The 15,517-nt window shown below is 33.0% G+C and overlaps 1 protein-coding gene across 1 annotated transcript in view; it reads left to right on the top strand.

Moving 5' to 3' along the window:
* Positions 1-12,610, top strand: part of LOC122005654 (LRR receptor kinase BAK1-like) — a 29,444-nt gene extending 16,834 nt beyond the window's left edge. The window contains exons 2-11 of the mRNA XM_042560772.1: positions 3,466-3,598; positions 3,674-3,745; positions 8,774-8,917; positions 9,736-9,807; positions 9,898-9,969; positions 10,056-10,168; positions 10,576-10,710; positions 10,780-11,121; positions 11,269-11,663; positions 12,026-12,610. Coding sequence (XP_042416706.1) covers positions 3,466-3,598; positions 3,674-3,745; positions 8,774-8,917; positions 9,736-9,807; positions 9,898-9,969; positions 10,056-10,168; positions 10,576-10,710; positions 10,780-11,121; positions 11,269-11,663; positions 12,026-12,340 — 1,793 coding nt within the window. The 3' untranslated portion in view covers positions 12,341-12,610. The remainder of the gene's footprint in view (positions 1-3,465; positions 3,599-3,673; positions 3,746-8,773; positions 8,918-9,735; positions 9,808-9,897; positions 9,970-10,055; positions 10,169-10,575; positions 10,711-10,779; positions 11,122-11,268; positions 11,664-12,025) is intronic.
* Positions 12,611-15,517: the final 2,907 nt, after the last annotated feature.

Genomic DNA, 15,517 nt, shown 5'->3' with positions numbered 1-15,517 from the left:
AAACAAGAACATTCATAGTGGTCTGTTGATTGGAGATCCCAAGATCTTGGTTCAATATGACAACGAAATTATGAAAGTCCGCGTGAGCACTTGGACCAGTTCTTCTCTCATTCCTAAGATGGAAAAGTGCTACCTATGATATGTAGTGAGGTTAAGTTATAAACTTTTAATAACTCCTATACTTGAAAAAGTAAAGTATGGTAGGATACTCTTTATAGGAGGTCACCTATATAAGTATGAAGATGGGTTGCTTCAATGAGATACTTATGAATCCAAGATGTTGTCCATGGCCAAAACGGACAAAATAGTGAGAACTATAAAGAAGTGAGAGAAGTTATTATGTAGGTACCATTATCTTGGTTACATGAACGACTGAGTAGTTCAAGACATTATGTTCACTAAGCAGCCTAATAATTCGATGGTACTCTACTACGGAAGGTTCAAAGCCACAAGCTACCTCTCCTGATGCAATAATTTTTCGATTGAACTCTCCTTAGATGATAACATATATGCATTAATTTTTATTTATGTGGGGGATTGTTGGAAATTTAATGTAAATGAGAAATTAAATCTTGATCGTTGGATCAAGATTGACAAATCTTGTTCATTCAACTTGAAAGATTTAAGTGCCCTTTGGATGACTAAATCTCATTTATTGATTTCTGAAGGGTGACATCTAATGAAGAGGTAGTGTGTCTCTTAGGAAATGATGCGATTTACATCATCCAATTCAAAATGGATGGATGAGATCTAATTGAACCAAGAGGTTCTTATACCCCTTCATTTAGTATAAATAAGGTCCCGCACATCCTCATTTCAATCACTCAATTCCTTCCGAGCAAAGCAAGCATTGCATTCCATACTTGCATTGGCGAGTTCGAGAAGCTTCTTCGGTTCGGAGGTCTTGCGATTTGTAATGTTGCTATCGCAAGATAAAGTCGTTGTATCTTGGGAGATGATTGCCGTGTTCCGTGAGCACCGTGTGTGGGGCAAATTCGTCTTAAAGAGATAGAGTCTAACTCTAGCCTAGACTTTGCCAAAACGGTGGTATATTGTCATTCTACTCGCGCTCAGATTGCACCAATACAAGATCCTAACAAGATTTTAGGCCATTAACCAATTAGTAGAAACTCGAATAGAATATGGAAATTGAGATTGGAGTCTGTTTTGGTATTTAATTTCTTATTTGTGTTTTTGGTCGATTTCCTTGTTAGATTTGGGTCTCTAGAGAGCGATGGTGATGTGATGATTTCTTTTCTTCCAAATGTTGGTGGACTTGGTAGTGAGTTCTTCACTTTCTGTATCAGTTGAGAGTTATTTTTGTCAAAGATGATCCAATCAGCTATCAGATAAGCTAAAGGAATAGTTTGGATAAGGAGTTTTTTGTTTTCAGGGAAACTTCTCTTTTTGTCGATTGTTTTCGTCAATTATGCTCTAGATTTTTGTTTCTTAGCCTCTACATCAAGTTAATTTGAGGTTAGCTTTTTTTTTTACAAGTACATTATAGATGCTTCAATCACCTAGCGTTTTTGATACAAGGAAATTATAGATGCTTCAATCATAGTTAAATACAAGGTCAGATGGCTAAATTTCAGATTTTCGGTCTTTCTGGAACTTTTGTCTATTTATCGGTAAATAGTTAAACAATTAAATAAGGTGAATGATCTTCCTTATAGGCAGCTTGTTTCTTGCTAGTGATTCCTGATTTACCTTTGTTTTAGTTTGTAAAACAGTGTTAGGAGGATGATAATTGTACTTCCAAATTGGTGATCATGAATTAGTGGCAGCTTTTGGACAATTTATGACAATTTTGTTTATCCAAAACGGAATGGGCATGATAATGCATTTCCCTCCACTATGTTTTTAACTGAGGAATATGTTAAATTAGCTCCTATATCATTTTTTCAATGATAATCTACCTAGATTCCTATTGGAACCTTTGACATGCATGATCAACTGGAGTCAATTTGGAACCACCTCACTGTATTTTTATAATATCTTTAAACAAAAATAATTTTCAGAATTTTTGGCAAAATGTTGCTTGATTTTACTTTGGGTTATTCAACTTTTGCAGACCAAAGCTTATTTTATGTTATCGTGAATTTTCATTCGATCTGGCTGATTTAATTCCATTTTGCCTGATTTGAAGTTGAATTGATAAATTTTGAAAAATATTCCTCAACTTCCCTTAGACATTTTGGAATGAGAATTTTATGCAGGTACCTTGCAAATCATTTTGGTAAAGTAAAAAAAAAATAACAGCTCTAGTGGCTAATACATTCTTTTGGTTATCCTTGAGATTAGTTACTTCAATGTTTGTGTTTTAATGTCGCAAGTGTTAGATGACCAAAGTCGCCAAGCAAAATTTCAATCTTTAGACACAACTGGCTTTTCCACACAACCTTTACAAAGACCTTTGTATGTATTCTATTTTAAGAGATTATCAATACTAATCTATGTAATAATTCCTTTCTAGTAGTTGTGGACATATCACACCCTGCCTGTATTTAGTCCATTGCAAGGCAGATTTTGCTTAGCGCGGATGGTATAAAATAATGTTAGAACAAATGACATAACTAAACAACATACCTTTAATGAGAAATCACAACCAACTTGACAACCGACCTGCAACTGTAAGTTCAAAAATAATAGTAAATAAGTCCAGATGTGTAAACTGAGGTTCAAGATAGATATGCATGAATTTTGTCTTCTAAAAAGAATTTGACACAATAAACAACAGAAATCAAAATAAATTTGTTTCCTAATTTAATTATATCAACTTATCCACATTTAATTGCACGCTATTCATCCATTTTTTGGATATCATTTATCAATATTTTCAATTTATATAACTTTATTAAGGTGTAAATATTATAGCCATATCTGTTGATTATATATATATACAATAAAATAGAACTGCATGAACTAACACTATTTTGCTTGATTCTTGATTAGGTTGGATTTATTGTAAAAATTCAATATAAGGGGTTTTGTATTATTTCTTAAGACAAATCATTGATAAATAAAATTTCTCATATTCTCCTTTGTTGTCGCAACGGTAAAGTTGTTGCCATGTGATCAAAAGGTCATGAGTTCGAATCTTAGAAATAGCCTCTTGCAAAAAGCAAGGTAAGACTGCGTACAATGGATCCTTCCCTGGGACCCCGCATGGCGGGAGCTTCGTGCACGGGCTGCCTTTTTTTTTTTATTCTCCTTTGTTGTCTGGAGATTGCCGATCAAGGCATGGGGTTTGTATGGGTCATTGGCTGCCCTTTTTTTGATTATTCTCCTTTGTTGTCTGGAGATTGCTGATCAAGGCATGGGGGTTTGTATGTGTCATTGCTATTGAATTAGTCTTATTACAATGAGTTGAATGCTATTTCAACTTATTCTTATCAACAGAAATACTTGGAGTGCTTCCATATCTATATGTTCTTGTGTTACATACTCAAATTATGTGTACAGGTGATGCTTTGCACTATCTTAAAACAAACTTAAATGATCCTAATAATGTGTTACAAAGCTGGGACCCAACCCTGGTCAATCCATGCACATGGTTCCACGTTACATGCAATAATGACAATAGTGTTATCAGAGTGTAAGTTCACTGACCTCTCTATGCTATCGGGTAATTATGTTGCTTTAGTAATTGACCATTTCCAATGTCTTTCAGTGATCTTGGAAATGCACAGCTATCTGGTACTTTGGTTCCCCAACTTGGTCAATTGAAAAATCTGCAATATCTGTAAGTTTTTCATTAGATGTTTTGATTACATGAATGTTGTCATTTTTTTTAATGTCATGACTCAGCGACTGAGGTGTAATTCCACTTACATGACAATATAATAACTAATCAAGACTTAATAAGAATAGAAAACTCAAGGTAAACAGGAGATATTCAACAAAAATATATATTCATTCCCTTTGTTATAGAAAGTATAGAAAGGATATATCTATATATACAACAAAAAAGACAAACAAACAAACAAAAAGTAAAACCATTCGCGGATCTTTGATCAATTCTATATACCAATCAAGGCTTCAAAATCAACCCTTGCCTTCCAATACCCAGGGTTGCAATGTCTCAGCCTCATCACCTCACCTACCAAACTAGAGGCTAAGGAAATTGTGGCATAAACACAAATTGCTAAGTAGGCAAATATGGAGTAGGATGCATATGAATTTTAATTTGATTAAAAAATTCAAAAGTTCAAATAAGTCATCCAAATATTAGAGTTCTAAATGTTGTATTTATTTTAATATAAAGTCATCTTTTATCATTATTCCATTTAATTATCACCTATCATTCTAGTTATTTATCACTGTTTAGTATCACAAGTCATTCCATTTATCACCATTTATTCTCTATAAGCAACTTCATTTAATTATCACTATTTAGTATCATAATTGAATTCACTTTTAATTATCTTCCTCTAATCATTACCAATAGACTCATGAAAAAGTGAATCATTGAATCTAGGTCAAAAAAATATTGATAGTGTCATCTGGCATGCGGACTAAAGTCCTCACCATTGATAAACAATGATGTAGTTCTCTCATGCAAATAAATAGAGACCACAGGCAACTCAAATTGCTACATCTCTATGGGTGGTCAAAATACTCTAGTAAAATAATAGGCCTAATAATTTTACTTTTTATATTTGTTTTAACCATACCTATTTCACTTTAAGTCTTTATGCAATAGTTATTCCACCTTAAGTTTCACCAAGGGGTTATGACCGAGGGTTTCAATGTAGGAAGGAAATAAAGAAGGGGTCAAATTCACGTATATAAAGATATCAAGAAACCTTAGATCAACTAACTTAAGAATATAACTAAATCTAATCCAAATCATTCAACATGGTTCAACCCTAATTCATTGAAATTGAGTCCAAATTGAGATTTGTTTGAATCATATCACTCCTAATAACAAGATCCACTTATTATATCCTCTAGCATTAAAAATTGGATTACAACTTGACCCAATTTATACCAATATTAATTTGGCTTAGGTCTAATTCGACAACCTAACTCCATCTGAAGATCAATTCGAACTCAAGGTGAATTCACTATACATTTAACTAGAACCTCAAAGCTGATACAGATTTATATCAAATTTATTATATCGAGGACCATTCTTAGACACAAATAGTGATCCATATAATTTATTCAAGTTCTCCCCAACATGCTCACTGCCCTTCAATAGATCACAGAGTTTTCAGTTTATGATATTTGTTTTTTGTCATTTATTTTTTGAAATATAATAAGTATTGTTGGTTCTCGTATACATATATATCAAACCATAACATTTAACTTTCATGCTCAAGGGAGGATGATCTTCATTGAAGCCAGCGATTAACACAAACAAGAAAATCACTACTGACTATAATTTAGGCAATAAGCAAATGGATTAAAGGACATACTAAAATATCATACCATGAATTAATCTAAGAGGGAAATGAATCTTGCCTTATTGAAGATAGGATAATCTTGCCACTCACAAAAACATCTCTGATTCTATCTACAAGAATATTTGCTAATCTTTAGCAAAATAGAATTATGCACAAATTATCATGGTTTACAATTTCAAGCCGTATCAGAGTTTCGATCTATGATCGGAATGATATGATTTTGGTACTGTATTGTATCGATATAGTTTCGATATTTTTTTAATATAAAATATATTAATAAAAATAAAAAATTAACTTAAATATTTAAAAAAGAAAAAAAATGTAAAAATAAAAAAAAATTAAAAAGAATATGAGATCTATTTTATGATAAATAAATAAATAAGATTATTATATATTTTTAGAATTAAAATAAATAATATAAATAATATATACAACAGTGAGATCTGCTGTGCGCCTGTGTGCGATTGAGAAGGTGCACCCACGTGGTAGTCAGTGGTCGATGGTGCCACGAGGCCGCGCCCTCTCAGTCGCGCATGCGGGTGAGCACCCACGGGCGTGCAGCAGATGAGACATCTCTCTCTCTCTTTATATATATTAAGTTAATAGGATAGTTCTATTAGGGTTTAATTAAACATATTTAGATAATCTCTACTATAGTGGGGAGTTAATTAAAATTATTAGATTAAGTTTTAATTAAAAATTAAGAGGCAGCCTTACGAAGCCGGCGCAACCCAGCCAACCCAGCTAGCAACTAGAAACCGGCGCGGGATTAAGTGACCCCTCTATTGCAGCTGCGGGGTCCCGCAACCCCTCCACAATGGCCGCGAAGGCCGCGGAGGTCGTACGATGGCTCGGCGGGGTGTGTTGGTCTCTGCGTTGTACCAGTCGATGGGCGGAATGAAATGTTTCGCCTATGCTACTGGTATGACACAAGATTTTAAACCATGCAAATTATCATTAAACACAACAATTAAAAGTCAAACCTTCCCTTACTATTAATTGCAAATTCTTGATAATATAACTTTATTTAAAACCAGAGTATTCTGTTATGGAATATTCATAAAGGAAAGATCTGAACCTCCAACTCAGAGAAGAAGGATGATGAAAGATCCTTGTAGATGTTGCCTTAACTCAAGAAAGGCTTTCATCAATATGTCAATGAAGGAAAACCTATAGGACAAACTAAACAAGCTATAACACCAATACATCACCTTGTCACACCCACCATTAGATTTTCCTCTATTGATGCAACAATGCTGCACACAAGAGAGGGAAAGCACATAGCATTCTACTATCTACATGTGACACTCTACTTGTTGCACATAACATTTGCTCGTGTGAAATCATGAGGGAAAGATGCTTTTGGAGGGATAGAACTTGGCAAGTAACTGATGGAGAGAAATAGAACTTGATGCACACTGTAGAGGAAATCTTAATAGCCGAAATTATATGACCTCATGATATCTAGTTAAATGCCATTAATACCCAACTATCATAGGCCAACAATATTTTGAGTTGTGCGATCTTTGGCTAGATAGCATCAAATCATCATAGACCCATCACTAAGGCCATATGGTCTTAAATAAGCTATTAATATATAATATACCATAATACACCCACACTGACAATATCTTTTTTAAAATCACTTGTCTGTTAAACATCAATGATCCTAACTATCTCAAGCAATATATATCTCACTTAGCTAAAAGCCCTTCAAATGAGTCTAAGCTGCATGTGTCACACTTCTCTTACACTGATTCATAATTCTTATCATGTATGAAAAGTACACTATCAATTCTCTAATCAGTGTGTGTGTGTGTGTGTGTCTCATAATGTATTCTAGAATAATTAGTAGAACCAAAGAATCTCTTAATATGCATCATGCATAAAGATAACACCTCTAAGCATGCAACTTTAATATGAGAACAATACTCTAGCAAAGTAAAATAAACATGATAAAGAAAATAGTAGGTGTATCATGCATGCATCCAATAGTAATCATCAAGTCTTCTATTGCAACAAACACTTGGAGTCTATAGGAATAGTACCATGGATTGATATATATGTTTTTGCTAACCATAATACTTGCAAGAAATAACACTACATAATACAATTTTGCAAATGGATCAAAAGCCATAAGAAAATCTCATGCCACAGATTAGTGAAACAATTAAAATAATCTTGCCTCATTTGGAGATTGGAAAGTCTTGCCAACCACAAAACACCCCTAGACACTTCCAAACTCGATCTACAAGCATAGTCACTAATCTTAGGGATTAATACAATTTTACATAAATTACCTCGGAAAACAAGAATTAAACAATTACCCAGTCTTCCAAATCACAGCAAGGGTTGGGTATAATCAATAGTTTAGATTTCCTAACCATTAATCACAAGATCTCAATCAGATAAGCTGATCTACAACCAAAACCATGAACAATCATCTAACTCAAATAAAAGATACAATCTATAATGGAATACTCACTAAGGAAGTTTTGACCATCCAACTTAAAGAAATATTCTGCTCTCTGCACGTGACAGCTTACTCACTGCATTTGACATTTGCTTGCTGCATGCAAAATTATGCCTGATGCATGTGACATATTGGACAAGTCGTGAAGAAAGACGCCCATGGAGGGAAAGAACTCAGAAAGTAATTGACGGTGATAAAGAAAACTCGCTGCACATTGGAGAGGAAAGCATGCATAGAAGAAGAATCATCCTTCTCTAAAGAGTTGATCATGATTAGGAAAGGAGAGGAGAAGTTCAAAATTGGATTAAGAGGAACGAATTGTTGACGTAGATGAATTGTCATGGTGAAAGGAAACTCAGAGGGTACATGAACAAGAAACCTATATTCTTAATTTAACAATTCAATTAATTTTCTCCATGGAACTGAACTGATTAAACTCTGGCAATCTCTTGTTCTGTCTAAACACAACCAAATTAAGGTTAGATCAAACTTGATTTGAGCCCAATTCAAAGAAAAGTTGATCCACACCTAACCACAACCTCGAAGATCCATCAAATGTTAAATTGAACCCTGATCAATCCAGTTACATATAATCACCCTAAATAAACAACTCAGCTATAATTCCTAGGATTCAACCTCAAATTTAACCACTAAACCCTTATTATCTACCATATCAATTAATTGCTGTTAATTAACCCCTAATAAGATTGGAGATATAACACACTGAATCTAATTGTACAGGCATGCTTGAGTAGCTTCTGTACCAAATATATAGTTTCCATCTAAATAGAATCTTATGTGATCAAGTGTGTTTCGGCTATCAATTCTCTTATTAGAATTGCAGCACTTTGTATCTTATTGTGATTTTTATTTATTCTTCGAATAACAGGGAGCTTTACAGTAACAACATTAGTGGTACAATTCCTAGTGACCTTGGAAACCTGACAAACTTGGTCAGCTTGGATCTCTACCTAAACAACTTCACGGGTGAAATTCCAGATTCACTAGGAAAGCTAACAAAGCTGCGATTTCTGTATGACTTCGTTCTCTTCAGAATGATTATTGGGCTTTTAGATACCTGATATTGTTATTTTCTCTTTTTTTTTATCATTTATATTTTGTTGCAACTTAGTTATCTTGGGTTATTTTTTTGAAGCATTAGTTAACAATTGTGAACTGCGGCACTAATGCTATCTCAACAATACTTGCATGTAGAAAAAAATGCCAAGAATCAACAGTCTGCTCTCTTTTCAGAGAAAAATTTTGTTGTTTTTACCCACTAAAGATTACTTCATAAACAGTCTTCAATGTCAACCAAATGTACTTGGGAATTCGTGATGTACAAAAATTATAACGCAGTGTTGAAACATTGATATGAATTTGGCACATAAAAAGTGTAGGCATCTTCTCTAAACTTTGTCGTATGTTTTTGTATAATGAATCATGTAATTGATGCATAAAAATGAGGAAGAACCTTATGCTAGAAAAGAGAGAAACAGTTGTTACCTTATTTCTTAATTTTCCTGATAGATTATGAGGTATGAAATGATTAGAGTCAAGGTAAGATACTTGAATAATCTTATTCTTTTCCAATAAACAGGATTGTGAATGACATTGCTAAATTAGTGGAAATTAAATGAAGATTTAATTGATGTTTACTTGTTTATAAAATGTGTGTTTCTAGGTGTTCCATTTATTGTCAAATTAGCTACAAGAGCATGCTGCTTGGTGTTATTTATTAGAATTGAATTAATGACTGATCTCCCGTCATCGATATACTTGTTCAATGTTGAAATATTTCCCTTTATCATTTAATTCTTGCTATTTTTGGAAAATTCCGTTGAAGGATAGCCGGCTTAACAATAACAGCTTATCTGGTCCTATTCCCAAGTCTTTGACTAATATCACTGCCCTCCAAGTTCTGTAAGTCATGGATCCTTGGTTATATAATAGGTTAGACACGTGTGAACTATTTTATTTGTTATTATCTAATATTGTTTTATTGAAATACAGGGATTTGTCAAATAACAACTTGTCCGGAGAAGTTCCATCAACAGGATCTTTCTCTCTGTTCACTCCAATCAGGTGCTTTCTAGATTCACTGAAATTGCGAACATTGTTTTCTTATTAGTGAATATAAAGCTTGCTAATTATATGTTCTCAATATGCAGCTTTGCTAACAACCCTCTTCTATGTGGTCCTGGGACAACAAAGGCCTGTCCTGGTGCTCCTCCTTTATCCCCGCCACCTCCATTTGTTCCTCCAATGCCACCATCATCTCAAGGTAAAAATTGATATGCTCATTTATCTTTGCATTGTAAACCTAAACAATTTCATTTGAGATACCAACCATGTTCAGTTTTCTTTTTCTTTCCATTTACAATGGAATTCATTTGAAATTTAATATCTCAATCATTTATTTAAGCTTCCAGTTTAAGTTTAAGATACAGTTTCATGTTGCCTTATTGGGCAATTAATTAATTTTTTGGTTGAAACAAATTAGGGGAATGAATGGTGTCAACCAACTATTTTCCTTTAATGTGTGCTAGCAACTTTTGGGTAGTTTCTTACTTGGGAAATATTCTTTTCATATTTTTACTCTTTACATGCTTCTCTTTGCTTCTTTGATTTTAGATTGAGTTGGATTTACACTCTTGTCTGGATTAAATCTAATAGATTGTTATTGAACAGGAAGTAGTGCCTCCAGCACTGGAGCAATTGCTGGGGGAGTTGCTGCTGGTGCTGCTTTGCTTTTTGCTGTCCCGGCAATATTGTTTGCATGGTGGCGTCGCCGTAAGCCACCAGAACATTTCTTTGATGTACCTGGTTAGTATAAAACATATACATAAAGGGATTATGGTTATCTCCGTCACTTATCAAGGACTGTTTGTGCAGCTGAAGAAGATCCAGAAGTTCATTTGGGTCAGCTAAAGAGATTTTCTCTACGGGAATTACAAGTCGCAACTGACAACTTCAGCAACAAGAACATTCTGGGAAGAGGAGGATTTGGGAAAGTATATAAAGGGCGACTTGCAGATGGTTCACTTGTAGCAGTAAAGAGGCTAAAAGAAGAGCGAACTCCTGGTGGGGAGCTTCAGTTCCAAACTGAAGTTGAGATGATTAGCTTGGCTGTGCATCGAAACTTGCTTAGGCTAAGAGGGTTTTGTATGACTCCCACTGAAAGGTTACTTGTTTATCCTTATATGGCTAATGGAAGTGTTGCATCACGCTTAAGAGGTACTTCATTGATAATGTCAAAACAAATTTGTTTTCTAGAAACTTAATATTCTGCTGCTTTAATCCTAACATTTCTTAAGGAATCATTTCCATGGCTACTAAGAAACTAAATTCCTACAGTTTCTAACTTAGTTGCTTTATTTGTAGAGCGTCCTCCGTCTGAGCCACCACTTGAGTGGGCAACTCGTCGAAAGATTGCACTTGGTTCCGCAAGAGGGCTATCCTACTTGCATGATCATTGTGATCCTAAAATTATACATCGTGATGTCAAAGCTGCAAATATTTTGTTGGATGAGGACTTTGAGGCCATTGTTGGAGACTTTGGCTTGGCAAAACTAATGGACTACAAGGATACCCATGTAACAACTGCAGTTCGCGGAACTATAGGACATATAGCTCCTGAGTACCTTTCAACTGGAAAATCCTCAGAGAAGACTGATGTTTTTGGCTATGGAATCATGCTTTTGGAACTGATTACTGGGCAAAGAGCATTTGACCTTGCCCGGCTTGCAAATGATGATGATGTTATGCTACTTGATTGGGTAGGCACTGTTCACAGTTTTTTCTAAAATAATCATTAACTTTTAAAATGCTAGCAGAGTGGATTTAAGTTTGGCATTTTCCCCTCACGAAGAAGATTTGTCAATGGTTTCAGAAACCACATTTCTAATTGCTTGTACAATTGAGTTTCTCAAGAAGGCTACAAGTTTAAAATATTATATTGGTCAATTGTCCTTTTTTGAGTTTGTCTATGTATGTTACGAAAAAGCAAATGATACTGGACTCCAACCTCAAGGATGTACAGAATTTTTATTGACTTTCCCTAGATTCTTGAGATATTACGAGCATCTAGTTTGATTATTGGCCCTATTTAAAGAACTAAGCCACCACTTATTTGTTTCAGGTGAAAGGACTGCTGAAAGAGAAGAAGCTGGAAATGTTGGTTGATCCTGATCTGCAGAATGACTACGTGGAGGCTGAAGTGGAGTCCCTCATACAAGTGGCTTTGCTATGCACTCAGGGATCACCTATAGAACGACCAAAAATGTCAGAGGTGGTGAGGATGCTTGAAGGTGATGGTCTTGCGGAGAGATGGGAGGAATGGCTAAAGGTTGAAGTGGGACGACTGGAGGAGATGGCTCCACGGCTTCTAACCAATGAGTGGATTTTGGACTCTACCGACAACCTTCGACCAGTTGAGTTATCAGGACCAAGATAACCATTAGGTCAAAATGCTTGTGATCCATGATTTTCATCTTTCTTATATGCATTTCATGTCGTTATGTGTCCTCATTATAAATCACAGGAGAGTGAAAGTTATGTAAATCTTTGGTGTCGTATCATCCATGTTATGGTTCAGTATGTAATATTTTTAGTATGTGCAAGCTTGCTTCTTGTAAGCAAAATTGAGCTATGCAAGAAGGAATACTAGACTTACTAACTCGAGGTTTTTGTATCAATAGAATGTACCCTTAAACACATTAACGTAGATACTTCTAGCAAACCTGGTATCTAATATCTTTTTGTATTTGGACAGGAGATTAAAAGATTTGTCCATGAGCATTGGATTCATGTAATTAACGCTCAAATGCCTTATAGTGGAGAATAAGACCATTATAGCAAGGACGCAATCACTAAAAAAGGAAAAAAAAAATAATGAATTAGGGATGAAATTTAGAGACAAATAATTTTCCTTTTAAATTGACAACAAATTTAGCGACAATAAAAATTTATCCCAAAATAGCAATGAATTTTACAATTAAATATTTGTCTTAGAATTATCAACAAATAATATTTTGTTAAAAAATTTTCTATCAAATTGTAATGAAATTTAATTTTCGTTCCAAATTTTGTGACAAATAAAATATTAGTTGCAATTTGACAATGAAAATGAGATTTGTTACAAATTCTACAACTAATTATAATTTGCTGCATATTTTGCGACGAATTAAAAATTAGTCGTAAAAACTTAATATTTTAATGAAACCAAATTTGGGGCAAATAAAGGATTCACCCCTAAATCTGGACGAATCCAGGATTCGTTTCAGAATTAAAAAAATAAAAAAGAAAAAGAAGAGAATCAGAATCCATAAATATGGACTTAAAGATGTCATATTTTCATTAAACAGGTTTTTAAGTATTCATATTATTATCCTGATCATAAAAATATTTTCATCTATAATTTTGATATAATATATTAAGTATGATATTTTTTTTAATATGAATTAGATTAAATTCTTATTAAAAATTACCACACTCAATATATTAAATATATTAGGTCAAAATTATGGATGAGGATATTTTATAATCAGGAGAATAATATAAACACATAGAAACTTATTTTATGAAATTACATCTCTATGTCCATATTTAGGGCTTTCATTTTTTTTAATTTTTTTTTTTTCAATTTTAGGATGAATCCTGGATTCGTCCCACATTTAGGGACGAATCCAAGGATTCGTCGCCAATTCTAGGACTAATCTAGGATTCGTCCCAGAATTACAAAATTCTAAAATAAAAAAAAAAAATTAGAAGCCCTAAATATGGACCTAGAGATGTCGAAATTTTATCAAATAAGTTTCTATATGTTCATATTATTCTTCTGATTATAAAAATATCCTCATCAATAATTTTAATCTAATATATTGAGTGTGACAATTTTGTAATAAGAATTTCATCTAATTCGTGTTAAAAAAATACTACACTCAATATATTAGGTCAAAATTATAAATGAGGACATTATAATGATCAAGAGAATAATACGAACACATAGAAATTTTTTTATAAAATTCTGATATCTCTAAATCTATATTTAATGAAATATATATAGTTTATTACTAATTAAGAAAGTTAATGTTCAATGCATGTTCGTATAAGTGTCCGAAACCTTAAATACGAACATAGAGATGTAAAAAATTTTAAAAAAAGTTTTTATGTGTTCGTATTATTCTTTTCTTAATAAAAATATCCTCATCCATAATTTTTCCCTAATATATCGAGTGCGATAATTTTTTAACATAAATTTATCAAATTCAGATAAAAAATTAACACACTCAATATATTAGATTAAAATTATAGGTGAAAATATTTTTATGATTAGGAGAATAATACGAACATATTGAAACTTGTGACATGAAATTTTGACATTTATACCTACATATTTAGGGCTTTCAAATATTTTTTTATTTTTTTAATTATTTTTTCAATTCTGAGATGAATCCAAGATTCATCCCAGAATTTAAAAATTAAAAAAATAAAAAAAAGTTGAAAGCCCTATTTAAGGACATAGAGATGTTGAAATTTCATGAAAAGTTTCTATGTATTCGTATTTCTCTCCTGATAATAAAAATGTCCTCATTTATAATTTTTGCCTAATATATTGAGTGTAGTGATTTATAAATAAGAATTAGGTCAAATTAGGGTTAAAAAATCACCACACTTAAAATATTAGGTTAAAATTATAGATAAGGATATTTTTATGATTAGAAGAAAAATATGAACACATAAAAACTTGTTTCATAAAATTCTAACGTTTCTAGGTCTATATTTAGAGCTTCTAATTCTTTTTTTTTTAATTTTTATTTTCTCAATTCTGGAATGAATCCATGATTCGTCCTAGATTTAGGGACGAATCCTAGATTCATCCCAGAATTGGCGATGAATCCATTGATTCGTCACCAAATCTGGGATAAATCCTGGATTTGCCCCCAAATCTGGGACAAATCCTGGACGATCTTAGAATTTAAAAAAAAAAAGAAAAAGAAAAAAGAATCGAAAGCCCTAAATATGAACCTCGAGACATTAGAATTTCATAAAATAAGTTTCTATATATTTGTATTTTTATCCTGATCATAAAAATATCCTCATCAATAATTTTAATATAATATATTGAGTGTAGTAATTTTTTAACCAGAATTTGACCTAATTCATGTTAAAAAATCACGACACTCAATATATTAGGTCAAAATTATAGATAAGGATGTTTTTATGATCAGGAGAATAATTCGAATACATAGAAACTTAATTTATGAAATTTCAACATCTATAGGTCCAAAAATAGGGCATTCGATTATTTTTTTTTGTTTTTTTGTTTTAATTTTTCAATTCTAGGATGAATCCTGGATTCATCCCAGAATTGGAAAAATAAAAAAGAAAAAAAAAGAATTGGAAGCCCTAAATTGTTAGCAATTCGAGCCACAAAAATCGCTTTTTGCGTTGCGAAAACCCCAAATTCTAGCTACGGATCCGTGCGAAGATATATTTAAAATTAAATCATGTACATGTTTCTACACTAGATCTACCTGAGATCTACATGAAAAGAGAGTATACCTTTGTAGCGAAGCCCTTCGCTTATCCCGCTCGTCCAAAAGGATGTCGTATCTCATAGAGTGTCAAG

The sequence above is a fragment of the Zingiber officinale genome, chromosome 7B (genome assembly GCF_018446385.1).
Source record: "Zingiber officinale cultivar Zhangliang chromosome 7B, Zo_v1.1, whole genome shotgun sequence".
Taxonomy (NCBI): domain Eukaryota; kingdom Viridiplantae; phylum Streptophyta; class Magnoliopsida; order Zingiberales; family Zingiberaceae; genus Zingiber; species Zingiber officinale.
Note: the sequence above shows the minus strand (reverse complement) of the source record. Positions and strands in the feature narration are given on the sequence as shown.